This window comes from Tachypleus tridentatus, chromosome 6 (genome assembly GCF_004210375.1).
Source record: "Tachypleus tridentatus isolate NWPU-2018 chromosome 6, ASM421037v1, whole genome shotgun sequence".
Classification (NCBI taxonomy): Eukaryota; Metazoa; Arthropoda; class Merostomata; order Xiphosura; family Limulidae; genus Tachypleus; species Tachypleus tridentatus.
The window spans coordinates 86,802,246-86,817,224 of NC_134830.1; the positions used below are offsets into that span (position 1 = coordinate 86,802,246).

Genomic DNA, 14,979 nt, shown 5'->3' on the forward strand with positions numbered 1-14,979 from the left:
GTTAGCTTAAACGAGGTTCAACAATATCAATCCAGAATTAATTGCTTTTGTCGTGCATCTGGGTTGTCGATAAAACATACAGTTCTAGACTCGGTATCCTCTGAAAGTTTGTAAAAACTGCTCTATATAAACCATCATTTGTAATAACTATTAATAATAACTGTTACTATAAATTGCATTATTTTCATGTTTCTATATTAAGGTATATTTATGTTAAAAAAGGATATTGTGTGTATCAATACTGTTGGCGAATTACATAAATTTAAAACATATTAACGTTTAATTTACTACTAAACTCAAATCTAAATTTCCGGTTATTTGAAATAGTAATACCTAATGTACATGACGTAATAAATTGGAAACTCGCCCGAAATAAATAATAATACGTAAGAGCTCCTCTGTCACACTTTTGAAATTAAACTTTGTTTTATTTTGTGTCAAAGGTGTGAATATGATTGGAAATATGACTTTGCTCTGTTACCTGTTTCTACGTTTTGTAAAAGTGTCTCAAAATTCAAAATAACAATCGTACAGAAAAAAAATTAAGTACTGTGTGGATGGTTTCGAATGTGATATTTGCTTCAAAAATGCGTGTATCAAGCGAATATATAAAGTTAGTGATTATATGTGTTTCTTCTTCGGGTATGGATGGGTAGAAAGTAATTATGCTTAATGAAAACCGAATGGGATCAGCGCATATTGTTTATGTATAAGAGTGCATATTTTCTAAGAGGCCTTTTGTTTTGTTTAAATGTGATTGAAAATACTTTAAACGTCATTTAAATAGTTGATCTAGTAATCAAGATGTGATTTCTGATGCAGGGTCATAAGATGGCACTATTTGGCTTAAAGATAAGTTTTGTTTATGGCCCTTAGAGATTCAGTATTGTTCAATTATACAGATGGGGAGTGTTTTAATTCCATTAGTAATTTTTCAGGCAAGGTGCTTTCTTTTTTTAGATGTTTAAATATCTTTCTGGCTTCTCCTTCCATCATCTTGGTTGGAGTTTTGTTTAATACAGTGTTTTGTTTGTTTGTTTTTACTTTGTGTCGTAGAAACGAGTTCTTTTCTCTATAGCTGTTAATATTTTGGCTGTTGACATTTTTGAGAATCCAGTTGGTGATTACTAATTGATATGTTACTCTGATTAGCTTCTTGGTGATATGTGTCACCTATATGATCTTGATTAATAGAAGATGGACGACGATTGCCTGGAGTATCTTCAGATATTTCGCTTGTTCTTTTTAAAATTTTCTGTGAGAAGAGTTCTGAAACGTTTATTTTTTCTTTAGCTGCATAATATTCTTTCCATCAGACACTTTATATAGTTCTTTAAAGTAATGTCAAAATTTCTAGAAGCGTATTGTCTGAAAGTTTTCTATTTAAGGCAAAGTTTGTACCTTTCGCCAATAATGACAAAGCTTTTTACTGAAATTTTATATAATTTCCTATGGTGACTGCTTGTTGGAACATTTCGGAGTCTTTTCGTAATAGTGCAACAATGCTTTAAGGGACAATAGAGTTGATAGCTTGCGTTTAAAACGTGTTTGACTAGCGTTTATTTCATCTAACTGTATCTTTAATGAAGTGGAGTTAAGCCAGTTGTCGTTGTTTAATTGAGAATTGGTTTAATTTTAGAACACTATATTGTTTAGGATTAGTTTCTTTTTCTTTTTATAGTTTTGTCTCCCAATTCCTTTATTTCTCAAATTAATAAGATTGAGAATTGTGTTGTAAGGTATATTAATATTTGTAGGTAGTTTCTGATCAGCCATGCGTTTACTGTTTCGTATGCTAAGCGATCAAATTTGTAGTTACTTAAATGTTTTATTACGGATTTCTTATCTATATTTTAGTATATATGTACTATACTTGTTTTCAGTGAGGTTTTGGTTTTAGCTTGTTACTAAATCTGTAACTAGCTTAATTCCGCTTATTTGTTTTGTGTTTTTATTTTAAGTCACTTGACTTTTTTTTAGAGTTGTGGGTTGCAGTTTAGGGCTTTTTTATTTTGTGGTCTTTTATTTGAGCGTTTGATTGTGTAACGGCTGACTTCAAAACACATTAAATTGTTGTAGAGGTGGTTTTAGTGATTGACTTGATCAATAAATAGTTTACATATTATTGAATTTTTAGAATCATTCTAACATAACTTGTTCAATTGAAAACATCCCTTTAACCGCAAACTTTGTGGTCCGCTTACTTGCCATATTATATATTCTAATAAAGCCATGCAAATCACTGTTTTATGGGAAAGTCATGAAAGAGCAGATCAGAAAGTCAGTGCTGATTTTTGAGGCTTCTTTGTATCTGACATACCACTTTTGTTGAGCGACAGTGACGCTTTTTTTTTTTTTTTCTCGCTAGACTTGGCATCATTGACCTCGAAGTTACAAGTTTATAATTATAAACGTAACACCATACTAAGGCTGTTCAGCAATAAACACTTTGTACAAGTTGTAAAAAGTATAAGATTGAGCTACATTATATACATTATTCTCTTAGTTGAAGTTGAAACAAGATGAATGTACGAAATGTTAGTAGAAAACTTGTCAGTTATTATTATAATATTAACATGTTATAATAACACACGCTCTATCTGAAGGAGAAATAAAGAAAATTCTTTACAAATTATATATTACGTCATATGTATTACTCAGTGGGTTAATTTTAGTTCTCATTTATATTTGTAGCCTAGATTGATAAGTTATTGATAATTATTTTACAAATGACTGTGGTCAGAAACAACTTGGTCATAACCACCACTAGAGCGGCTCTCGCAGAAAGACAATTATCAACAAATGTGTTGTAGTATTAGTATTAGTATTAATAAATGTATGCCGATTAAAGGGCATTAAAACATATTTTAAGTCTATAATGGTCATATGTCGATTTTATTTACAAGGAAACTGTCGTTATGGTAGCAAATGCTGGAACGAACACCTTCCTACAGGTAATATCAGTATTCCTACTGTTAGTACTAGTGATAGTTATAGACCCTTGACACAAATCAAAGGTATATTTTGAATATCAATTTATTATGTATATAATAATGAATTATGATATATGTTTTATACAATAAACTGAGTAAAATAAAGTTTGTTTGTTTTTTTAAAGATTGGCATAAGTTGAAGTTCATGTTTTTAACTCGTTTTTGTATCATAGAGCTTAACAGAAAATTTTAAGGACAGTAGGGTATAGGGATCTTCTGCTCCACCTAGATTATTCTATACAGTACATATAATATTTAAGTATTTAGCAAACTCTTCATAACTTAAGTTGGCTATGTATGCTATCTGAAAGTAAGTCAATCCATAGGCCAGTCACCTATTGAGAAAATATAAACATCTTAGGTGAAGATGACTTGTGTCATTTCACAATATATATTTGTGTCTCTTCATCCTTTTATTATCACTAAGTTGTGGTGCATCACTGTAATCAATTTTCTTAATCTTAAAAAGATACTTCTCAAAGGACCCCACTAACTTTTTGGTTTCAAAGATTTGAACCTGTCTTGATATTACAACCATTCAGTTCCAGTCATCTCCCTAGTAGCTGTCCTCTTCTTTCTAATAACTCAGTGCCCTTCCTAAGAAAAGAAGCTCAAGACTGAACACAATGCTTCAAATATGGTCTAACCAGTAATCTGTACAATAAGATTATAATATTTTTTTTAGACTTTAGTATTTCTGAAAGTATAACTTAAAATCCAACTTGCCATACCACTCACAATAGGATATTTCTTAAATACACTAATCATTACATTAATCCAATTTGACTGAACTCCATTAGTAACTATCTACTGCTTACTTTTTATGAATGAGCCAACATGCCCTCCACAGCTCTTGAGATGAATTTATTTTTTTATTAGTTTTTGAAAAATATTTCTCACTATTGATTAGTGATTTATTACCAAAACAATTTTAACACCTTCCTCATACAAGAAGTAACACTGGCTGACTTCCAATCCTTTGGAACCTGCTAACTATTCGAGGACTTGCAAAAAAAAAAAAAAGTAACAAGTGGTTTGCATACCCAATCTTTAACCTCCAATAAATCCTTTGAGAAAATATTCTGTAGCCCAGTAACTTTATCATTTTATATAATTATGTTTATGCTTTGTTTCTACACTTCTTTTATGATAATATGTTTTATTGTGTATTCATCATTAGTTAACAGTTTATGAATGTTATGAATATTCTTCATCAATATGATAGGTATTGACCTTTCTGGTCAACATGACACAACACTTGAATGATCTGAATTTGAAGTTGCAAGGCAAAAATCAGCTTGTCTGTCAGCTTGCAAATCACATCTCAGCTTTTAGAATGAAGTTGCAGTTGTTCTGGCAGCAAGCTACAGCTACAGAAGAATCAGGACATTGACACACAAGTTTATGTTGGGAAGCTAGATACCTTGATTCAATCCTTCAACTCACGGTTTCAGGACTTTGACCAATGCAGATTGTTGATGAAACTTTTTGCTGATCTGTTCAGTATGTCAGTGGATGACTTGTCAGCAGAATATCAGCTCGAACTTACTGATCTCCAGGCATCTGATGAACTGCAGGCTATTTACAGAGAAAACAGTTTGCATGACTCCTACAAAATGTTGCCTGATACATTTGCTAATCTGAAAGAGAACACACTTGTCCACACCAGCATGTTTGGCAGCACGTACTGCTGCGAACAGGCTTTCTCGCATTTAAAACTGAACAAAAACAACACTCGTAATCAGCTGACTGATGATCATCTGGAAGTAGTCTTGAGCCTTTCAACACCAAACATCAAGCCGGACATTTCTAAGCTCGTAGATGACATGCAGCGCCATCCATCGCACTGACTTTGTGACACTTGACATATCATAACATTTCTTAAAATAATGTGCAAACTCTTTAATGTAATCGTTATTTGTGTGTTCTTAAATGTGATGTCCATCTTGTGTGAAACAACTGTGGGACGATTTTAATCTTCACTTTTTTGTGGCCCCCAATGGTTACGAGAAGTCTGTTTGTGGCCATTGACTCAAAAGGAATGTGCACCACTGCTCTAGTCTTTCACTGCTTAATTAAACTTAATTAGGTACACTTAGTGCCAATAGCCTTCATGTAGCTTTGTATGAATTTCAAATCAAACCAAAAGTCATGGAGAAAAATCTTTTTGCTTCTGCTACTTTATTTCATTTTGATTTTTAAATTGTAAACATTTTATTAATGGATTATTATGTACATGATTCAAGACAACTCAAAATATGTGAGAAGACATAAGCTCAGCCTCTAGTATTCTTAAACAAATACCTTGCAGTTAACACTATTTAAGGGTTTTATTCATATTTTAACCTTTTACTTACTTTTTAATGTACCATTGACAAATGAATATGAGCAAATTAGTGATTTCAAAAGCATAGAGTTGGGAAGAGCTTATTTTGCATTTCATGATTTCTTGTTGTTGACCAAATTCCTAGCCTTCCCATAGTTATATAAGTACTCCTTATAATGTTAAATTATAACATTTTAAAACTAAAGTCAGTTATTCTTGATTTTCTTTTTTACATTTTTAGTGAGCCAATTACATTTTTTCTTTCCAATAATGGTTTTTCATAGGGAAAAATCTTGTCTCGCAATGACATAGGATTTAAACAACACTTAGTAGCTCTTTTGAAGTTGTACAGTACCTCTTTTCTGTAACATTAATTACATTGCTGTTGAAGGCAGTTATATGGTCTTTTTCATATTTGTTTTTATGTTCCTATTGTAAAATCTGTATTTTATATGAGTAAATCCTTAATTATAATTATAATCAGTTAGAATGGTTAATTTGTTTTAGCTTACTGAATGTTTGCTCACAATCTGCATACTAACAATAGTTATTTGGCTTTCCAAGTAATGTGTATAGGACAAGTTAAGTCAGAGAATGATTTCACAAAATTGCATTAGTAAGAGCAAAGTTCAGGAAATCCTTTTGCCTCATGGGAGGTTCTTTGATAATATCTAGTTCTTGACAGAGTTAATCTTTGAAGGGTCTGTAAGCAATCTCTCTCTCTGATGAACATGCATCCCAAGAAACTCCTGTTGACAGAACATCTTACCCATTTTGGGATTCAGCTTATGTGTCTCTTTCTTTAACTGATCCAGAAGTTTCAGTGACTGAACATAAGCATTATCAAAGGTTTTCCCATGTGTAATTATGTTTTCCAATTAAATGAACATGATGTTCCAGGGTACTTCAGGGAGAACACACTCCATTATATACATTTAGCATTGTTCAAGTAGTGACAATAAATTGTCACAGTCCATTTCCTGCATTAAATACTATATTCTTTCTCCTTGCTTTATCAACTTGCACTTGGAATATGCACTGTTAATAATCAATGTTGTAAACTATTTTGATTCAGATAAAGCATCCAAAATAGAGGTGGTTCTTGTGGATGCAATCGAACAGTAAGTAATGCCTGTGAATAGATACTGCTTTTTTTTACTCTTTTATTCTTTTTCTGCTTCTATTCCTTTGGAAAGATTCAGCATGTTTTGCAAGTAGGAGCTGTCTGGCCAGCTGATATATTGCCACTTCATTGTCAGTAGATATTTGTTTGGCCTAAACCATAAGGTTCACTTTCACATATGTCTTGATATTCTATAAACAAATCTTTAAATAATCTACAGCACTAATCAATTGCAAGACCTGTACAGATTTGTTGGTACAGCTGTCATGAGGTGATAAACTGCTGTTCTTATCTGAGAATTTTACATTACATTTCCTATATCTTGCCTCAAAGGTGACTACTAATGGTGTTATTTACTGTAGAACTACAAACAATATATCTTCACAACTTGTAGTATTCCACCCAGACTTCATTCTAATTTATTGTTGTTTTTTGTGTGTGTGTTCATGGCCCTAACAGTAAAATCTTTATTCTTTAGATCTGTGGGAGCTCATTCAACCATTAGAATATGCTGAAGTGTTTGGTTTTATTATGGACCATTTACTAGATGTAAATTTATTCCTCACAAGGTTTGGTCTGAATCTTTTACTTCTTGGTGATATGACTGCCTTCCATGCCATAAGAAATTCAAACTCTGGTGTAGTAATTTTCATGTAGTACACAATGATTTTGTGGGCATACACTGTGAAGCTATATGAATCTAGCATAACCTCACAACCATGTCTTCACATAAAGTCAGTCAAATATGCAGTCTTCCTCAATATCTATTATCCACATATGAGATTTAGAAAAGCCTCCTGCCGTAATGGTAACTCAAGAATGTTACTCACCTCTATGCACCACAAAGAGCTATTACCTTGCTCACAGTACTTTGTGAAATTATGCACATGGTGCAAGCCTTGAACAAAACTTCTATCCCTATGTGTGTTAATGGTATATTGCACCAACCAATGATGTAATTAACATAATACTATCTTCTCGACCAGTAGAAAGGTGACATATCCTCCTCACACAGTAATTCCCATGAGCACTAATAATGAATGTAGGTTCATTCTTTCCTCAGCAATGTTTGCTTTTAGATTTTTTTTTCATGGTATTTACAAAACTTTTGACATTTATTGTTTTATCCTTTCTTTTCAATTCATTGGGTAGCCTTTCTTTTGCTAGTTTTCTTGATTATATCAGAGAATGATACTAAGTTTTAAGTGTGGAAGTCAGAACTTTCCTTCAAGTTCTCTTCATTGTGATTTTCCTTTAACTAACATTTTACATTGAAGACATTTTCCATTGACTATTTCCATTGTTTAATCAAATATACTGATTTTGTCTAGTACTTTTCAAGATCATTATTATGCCTATGTACCATCACCTTACTACACTCATTTCTTTCTAAGTGATGGCAAAAAAAGTATTGTATGTATTTTACCAATATTAACCACCACAGTGCTTATTCCAGGTGTGATACCTCTCATGTAATTGCATTACTTGACATGTGCTTCCCTCTGAATATGTGATTTTCAATGCTTTTACCCTCACATGATTACACAAAGTATAGCTGCACTGGAGTATTCTAGTGAGCATGTGACAACCCTCTGCCAATCGGAGTATGGTGTATCTTTTTTTGTACAGTTGACTTACTATATATGGTAAAGTCCCATTATTACTTCTCAGTTTGGCATTCAAGTGTATAGTCATATTAAAATTTTTTCTCAGTGCTTTGTGTTCTGTTTATTTTACCTCTTTGCTACTGTATTAACATATTTTATTTTTATTTCTCTTTTATTGTAATAAGTTTATTTGTGGAAAGTTCCTTCACTTCCTGTGACCTTCCCTTTGCCAATACCACCTTCCTGTGTTTTCTCTGCAAATCACCAAATTGCTCATCACAGCAATTTCCATTGCCAGCTTAGTCAAAGACTATTCTCTGGCTTTTGACACTGTGTGTAGTTTAGCTGTCAAGGTTTGCTCATCTGTGATGCCCTTTTACCATGGATTCTTTAGTTCTTCATGTTTCAACAGAATAACTGTTTTTATATTTTCTATTCTTCTTCCTTTATCTACACTTCTCATTTATTTACCCTGCTTCAGGGTATGCTTTCTTGCCAGTATCTTTCCAAGGCAGTTTGAAATCTCTTGAGGAAGAATACTATAAAATAGATGTTTCACCCTTCTACACATTTTATTCCTGTATGCTCATTGTTCTCAAGAAGTCCACAGACTGTTATTCTGTTATTAATCTTTTGAATCTCAGCCACTTCATTAAACTGTCATGTTTCCTCACAGAGTCTCTCTTCACTCTCAGATGATCATTCATTCCATGTCTGTGAATGATTAAAATCAAGAATTTGGGTTCTTAGTTTCATATCCCTATTTCTACTGCATCCAGATGTTTACTCTTAGTTTGTTCACAAATGTATGGTGTTTCAATTCTGCAGTCTACCTTTTGGAATGTTATTGGCTCCATATGTCTTGTGTTTATGTAGTCACAGATTCAAAAGGCCAGTGGGCAATATAATTCTGTTCCCGTCTCGATCCTGCTCTCTGATGGCCAGGAAGTAGCTGATACTTGGAGCATCACCAATACTCTAGGTGAAAGCTTTTGCCAGGTATCTAGCATTTCTGTTTCTTCCTCCACTTTCTTAGCCATCAAGACTCGGGCAGAGTAATCACCTCTTTCATGTTGAGCTAATTGTCTCTATGACCATAATTGTCCCTTTACACTGATGGAACTAAAACTGGCCCTTCATTAGTCTCACAGTACATTGGTCAGACCTGAGGATATACACTATGACATGCTGCACCATCTATCTCCTGCTTCTCTTGCTATTCTTCTGATGTTTTTCCTGATGCCTGGTGCCAGGCTATTGTTCTCCCTTTCTCTAAGCCTGGGAAAGATCCCAAGATTCCTTCAAACTTCCATCCAATTGCTTTCATGAGCTGTCTCTGTAAGATCTCAGAGAGGATGGTTAATGCTCATCTTGTTTGGTTCTTCAAATAAAACAACCTCCTCTCACCCACCCAGTGTAGGTTCTGACGACAGTGCTCCACCATGGACCACCTGATTCGACTTGAAACATCAATCAGAAAAGCCTTTCTCAAACAACATCTTGTACCAATATTCTTTGGCATTGAGAAGGTTTAGGATACAACATGGATGTATAGAATTTTGTGAGACCTTCATATATATGGGTTATATGGCCATTTGCCATTTTTTATTAAACATGTTTAAATGGACAGGTGGTTCCAAGTTTGTGTGGGTTCAACACTTTTTCATACTTTTCTAGGCTGTGTTTTGAGTGTCACAATTTTCAGTATAAAGGTTAATGCCATCACTGAAGAACTCCATTTTACTGCTGCAAATGGGCTCTATGTCAATGACTTTTACATCTTGTGTCAGTCATCGAACATGAGTTATGTTGAGCAGCAACTACAAACTGCCCTCAGTTGTTTACTAAAGTAGAATAAAAAAAAATGGCATTAATTTCTCTCTCTTTAAAACCATTTGCATGCCCTTTGCATGAACTCTGTATTGGTGAAGTTGTACTGCCTGTAGTCCCTAAGACGATGTTCTAGGAGCTTATCTTTGACTATAAGCTGACTTTTATACCACACATGAAGCAGCTATGGGTCAAATGTGCAAGAGCACTGAACATCCTCTGTGTCCTCTCTTCCACCACTTGGGGAGCACATCAATGCTTTATGCTAAAGATATATCATGCTCTTATTTGATCAAAACTAGACTATGGATCATTGGTCTATGGTTCTGCCAGGACTTAAGTCTTAAGGATGCTGGATCCCGTTCATCATCAGGGACTTCAGCTCTGCACCAGGGCTTTCTGCACTTCCTCAGTTCAGAGCTTATATACAGAGTCTCATGTACCTTCATTGCACCTCTGATTTTTGCAACTGTCTTTACTGTATGCTTTGAAACTTTGGTGGGCCATGCTTTTTCAGAACAGATGATCTGCCATTGCCCCTTTTGGCCTTCATATCCAGGTGCAGCTGGATGAATTGGGTCTGTCCTTGGATAACATTGCTGTATCCACTGGTCAGCCTATCCCACCATGGCTTCTTACAGTCTCCAAATGTGACCTATCTTTAAGTCATCTAAGAAATACAGACACTTCTGATTGGAAATACTGTCTGTTATTTTATTTGCTGAACATCTTTCAAACCATCCTTCAGCTCCTATTTATGCAAATGGTTTGAAATCAGATGCTAAGGTTTGTTATGGATCATGGTTGCTCACAGAATCCCCTCTACAACTTCTGTATTCACTGCTGAACTGTATGCCATTTCTCTTGTCCTGAATCGCATAGAAGCTGAGCAATACTCAAATTGCACTATTTATACTGACTTAGTTCTCTACTGGTCCTGGAATTGCTTCATGCTAGTTCAAACCATGTTCTTGCCGATATTCAAAACCAACTGGCCCATTTCTCTTTAACATCTACTGCTATACAGTTTTTCTGGATACCAGGCCATGTTGGTATTTGCGAGAATGTGTTTGCTGACACCACAGTTTAATCTGTCTGCTCTGGCACTATCATTGCTGTGTCTCTTCCAGTTGACTTGGAATGAGCAATGTGAAAACAAGCTTTTCCAAATAAAACCCTCTATTGGACTTTGGCCATCTTGTTTCTGTAAGGGTCGGAAAGACGAAGTTGTTCTAACTAGACTATGCATTGGTCACAGTTTTTTAACTCATTGTTTTCTTTTATGTGGGACTGATACACCAATATGTTTCCTATGTAATACTCGGGTCACAGAAAACCACATTTTGCTGTCTTGTTGTCATTATGACTCTCCACAACAGCACCATTTTAAACATATTCTGTCCCAAGGTTTATCCATAACGTTAGACAGTGTTATTGGCGATGGTGAAACTGTCCACCTTAGAAATGTTTTTAGTTTTTACAGGCCATTATTTCTTTTAATGATATTTAAGTTTTAAATTTATACACTAGACCTCTTTTAATGTGATTCCCTTCTAAGAATCAAAGTACGTTTTGTTTGATTTGAAATTAGAAAATGGCCATAATGTTAAATACCTTGAAACCAGGACAGGAATGGCAAACTTCAGATGGCTAATGGTGGTTATTACACTTGCCTATTTGTCTACCTGGTGAGTTATAATTCTAACTATGCTACTTGTAAAAGTCCTTTACAATTTGTATTACTGTAGTTTTTCTCTTACCACTGTGGGCCAGATGTAAAAATTGGATTTAATGCTATTTGTGTTTTGAATTCAAAAATTAAACTATGACTTGTTTTACCTTAATTTCCTTTTATGAATTTTAATAATTTTACTTTAATTTTAACTTTGTACCAAATGTTTGGAGCAGATAGCCTAGTTGCTTTGTACCATAAAACACCAAACCAACCAATCAATATCACTTTCCCATCCTGGCTTATGCAGCTGTGGTTTTCACTCTTGATCCACCTTCAGTCATCTCATCCCATAACTCTTCCTCTTTCCTAATCCCTTTTCATCATCTCAGTCCTACATTTTTCATTTTGCCATATCTACATTCTGTCATTACATGTGAGTTTTATTTGCTTTTTTATGAGGCAGTCCAGGATTTCTATGTAAGAAGCTTTCCTTCCTTTTCACCTCTTCCACTCTTTGCTGGTTTATCAGCATACATAGTGCATCTTCCATCATTAGTTGTTATGTTGTGACTTCTCACCTTTCAAACTAAGTGTTCTGACTATTACTTGGCTTTTTGACAGTGGTTTATCTGTTTCTACTCTTTTTGAGCTATAAAGCAGCATTGTCCAATACTTTTCTGTCATTTTTTTCTCCCATGTAATTTCTTTTTTTTTTGTTACTTTCACCTGATGCTTTCAGTTTCCCTTCCAGATTTGAATCTCACTGTTGTTCTTTATGCTCTTTACCTTCTTTGAATCTTTGGCCTCTTCCTCTTTGTATCATTCTCACTCATGATATTTATCATCATATGTGTGGCCTTTTTCATCTTGATCATAGTTTTTTTTTCCCAAAAAAATATAAACAGTGTATGAGGGGGACATTATCTTCTTTTCAGTCTCTGCAATATTATGTTTCCCACACAGCTTCATTTTGTGAATTGTGTTTTCATTTTTTAATATCTTGGAATTTCTCTCACTTCTTAATCACCCTTTTGTATCATTATATGAAGATTCTTGTTGTATATTCCATATTTTTTGTCACCAGGTGTGGCATCTCACTTTCTTTGTGGTTGCTCATTAATATCATCTATTAGAAAAAATTCTGCAGGCTAACGTGCACTACACCTCATGTATATTGTACACTACATGCATCATATGGTAATCTCTTCCTCTTGTACTTATTGTTTGGTGTCCTCTATCATTCTTTATACCCCTTACTGACTCTGACAAGGTAAGTTTTTACTTTATCTTTCACTTTTACAGTAGTTCCTATCTACTTTTCTGGGTCATACTCTGTTATGAGTGGTGCCTGTCCAGACATATTTAACTGTTAAGTCTGCACTATCTTGTCATGTAGGACTATAATGCTCATGGAAGATAAGAGGTGTTCCTCAGGACCACTACAGGTTGTTTTGTATTTTGCTTCATAAATAAGGTCTGCATGGACTTTCATGAGTAAAGTAGTATTGGGGTTGCTGCCAATCCACCTGGTTCTGTTTAAATAAACTGCATGCAGCCTGTTTTTCTAAATATGATTTTTGTGGTCACCAACTGTACTGTCTTGCAGTGCTACATTCATCCATACTTTCCACCAACCTCTTCCAGCTGCTGGAATGGAGACTTCCTCCTAACCATGACCAATTTGAGAGTAGAGTGGTATGTTCTATTGGTGTAGATGGTAAGTACTCTTCTCCTGCCAAGAACCTGAAGATAATTACCCAGTGCAACCTGGTTTTGGATTGAACAAATCCATTGCTTGCAGTTCATCCTTTCAGCTATCTTTTCACTCATCCTATCCTCACCTGGAAGTTGGTTCCCATGTGGTCTGGTATTAGATCAGCATAGCACCGACCAGCCAACATAAGTCCTTACATGTGGTTGGTTGGGGCCCTCCTCCTACTGCAGACTGGACAAAACAATTGTGATGTTGCCTGGTTTTTGGCATGAGTTGAATGACCATATTTGCATTCATCCTTCCTACTGTTTCCCTGCTATCAAGTTTCCAGTGGCCAGATGTCTGTTGTATACTGTGCCTGCATACATGCCATGTTTGGGTTGTCAGAATATAACTTAATTTTCTCTTCTGCATCTTATCTCAAGGTGGATCAAGTGGTTTTATTTTTTTTTTCTTGTTTCTTTCTTTTTCTCAGGTAATTTCTTGCTGAATCTCATGCTCTTTCCTTAATGACCATCTTTCACCTGATTTTTTACATCCAGTTTAAGATCTCATTTTTATATCTTTCCTTTATTCATCTTCATCTTTTACTCAGCATTTTTGTTCATTCTCTTGCTTTATCTTCAAGGTGAAATTAGCTCTATTTTGTTCAAACCACAGGGTGTTTGGAAAGTCACTGTGCAGTTTTGTAATCATATTTTATTCAGTCTATTTCAAGCCAGCAACTGAGAGCGGTGTTTAGAAACAAAATAAGAAGGATCCAGGCCTGTATTGATGCCAACAGGGGTCACTTTCAACATTGTTTATAATTGTCATTCATATTTACCTCCTGTATTCTATATTGAAACATGACTGTTAATAAATAAAGTGCACAGTGACTTTCCAAACACCCTGTATTATAAATTTAGTTCTCTCTGTGTTATGCTGAGTTAAAAATTAAGGAAATTCACAAACACTGATATTTTTTATTGGAAATGTATTAAAACCAACCCCCTTACAAAAAAATTTCACTTTATTTATATTTACAAAATGAAAGAAATAAATTTCAACTTTGAAGTGAGATGTTTATTGAAATGAAAGCATGCAAAAAAGTGTTTTTAAAAGTAACTTATTATTATTATTATTAATTCTTACAGCAGAAGGGAAAAAAAGCAACAAACTATTAGGTACTTGTGTTACAGTAGATCTTTCCTGAATATTTACTGTAATACACTAAATTAGTTAATTCATAATCCAAGTTACTTGCATGTTTTTCTGAAGTGAAATTGAAATGTAAATATTGGAACATAAATCTGAATTTAATTTTAAGTTTGAAAAATATGAGGTGGTGATGTAAATAATATAAATACTAATTAAAGATATAGAAACCCATTTTTCAATTAGAAGATGTGTTTTTTTACATGTGCTTTTTTGCTTATGTACAGGTAGAAATATTACACCACATGTTATTTATGATCGGAATAAATACACTTGGACACCAAAAGATGCTGCCCAGAAATCGACTAGTGAAGGTTTCAGTTTTACCAAGACATTGGAGCTGTCTGACACTTTTAAACAAAATCGCTTTGCTGTTCTAAATCAGCCTGTACAACAGCAAGAACTACAACAGGTTGACAGTGATGTTTCTTTGCTGTAAGATAATGAAATTATAATTTCTTTACACAAATTGTTTATCAGCATTTAGTTAAATTAGTCATATTTTGTTAATAAG

General features: G+C 34.2%; 1 protein-coding gene across 1 annotated transcript in view; it reads left to right on the top strand.

Annotated features, from left to right (window-relative positions):
• The first annotated feature begins 2,659 nt into the window (after positions 1–2,659).
• Positions 2,660–14,979, top strand: part of LOC143252961 (nucleoporin NUP42-like) — a 58,104-nt gene continuing 45,784 nt past the window's right edge. Inside the window, exons 1-2 of the mRNA XM_076505915.1 lie at positions 2,660–2,954; positions 14,693–14,900. Coding sequence (XP_076362030.1) covers positions 2,879–2,954; positions 14,693–14,900 — 284 coding nt within the window. The 5' untranslated portion in view covers positions 2,660–2,878. The remainder of the gene's footprint in view (positions 2,955–14,692; positions 14,901–14,979) is intronic.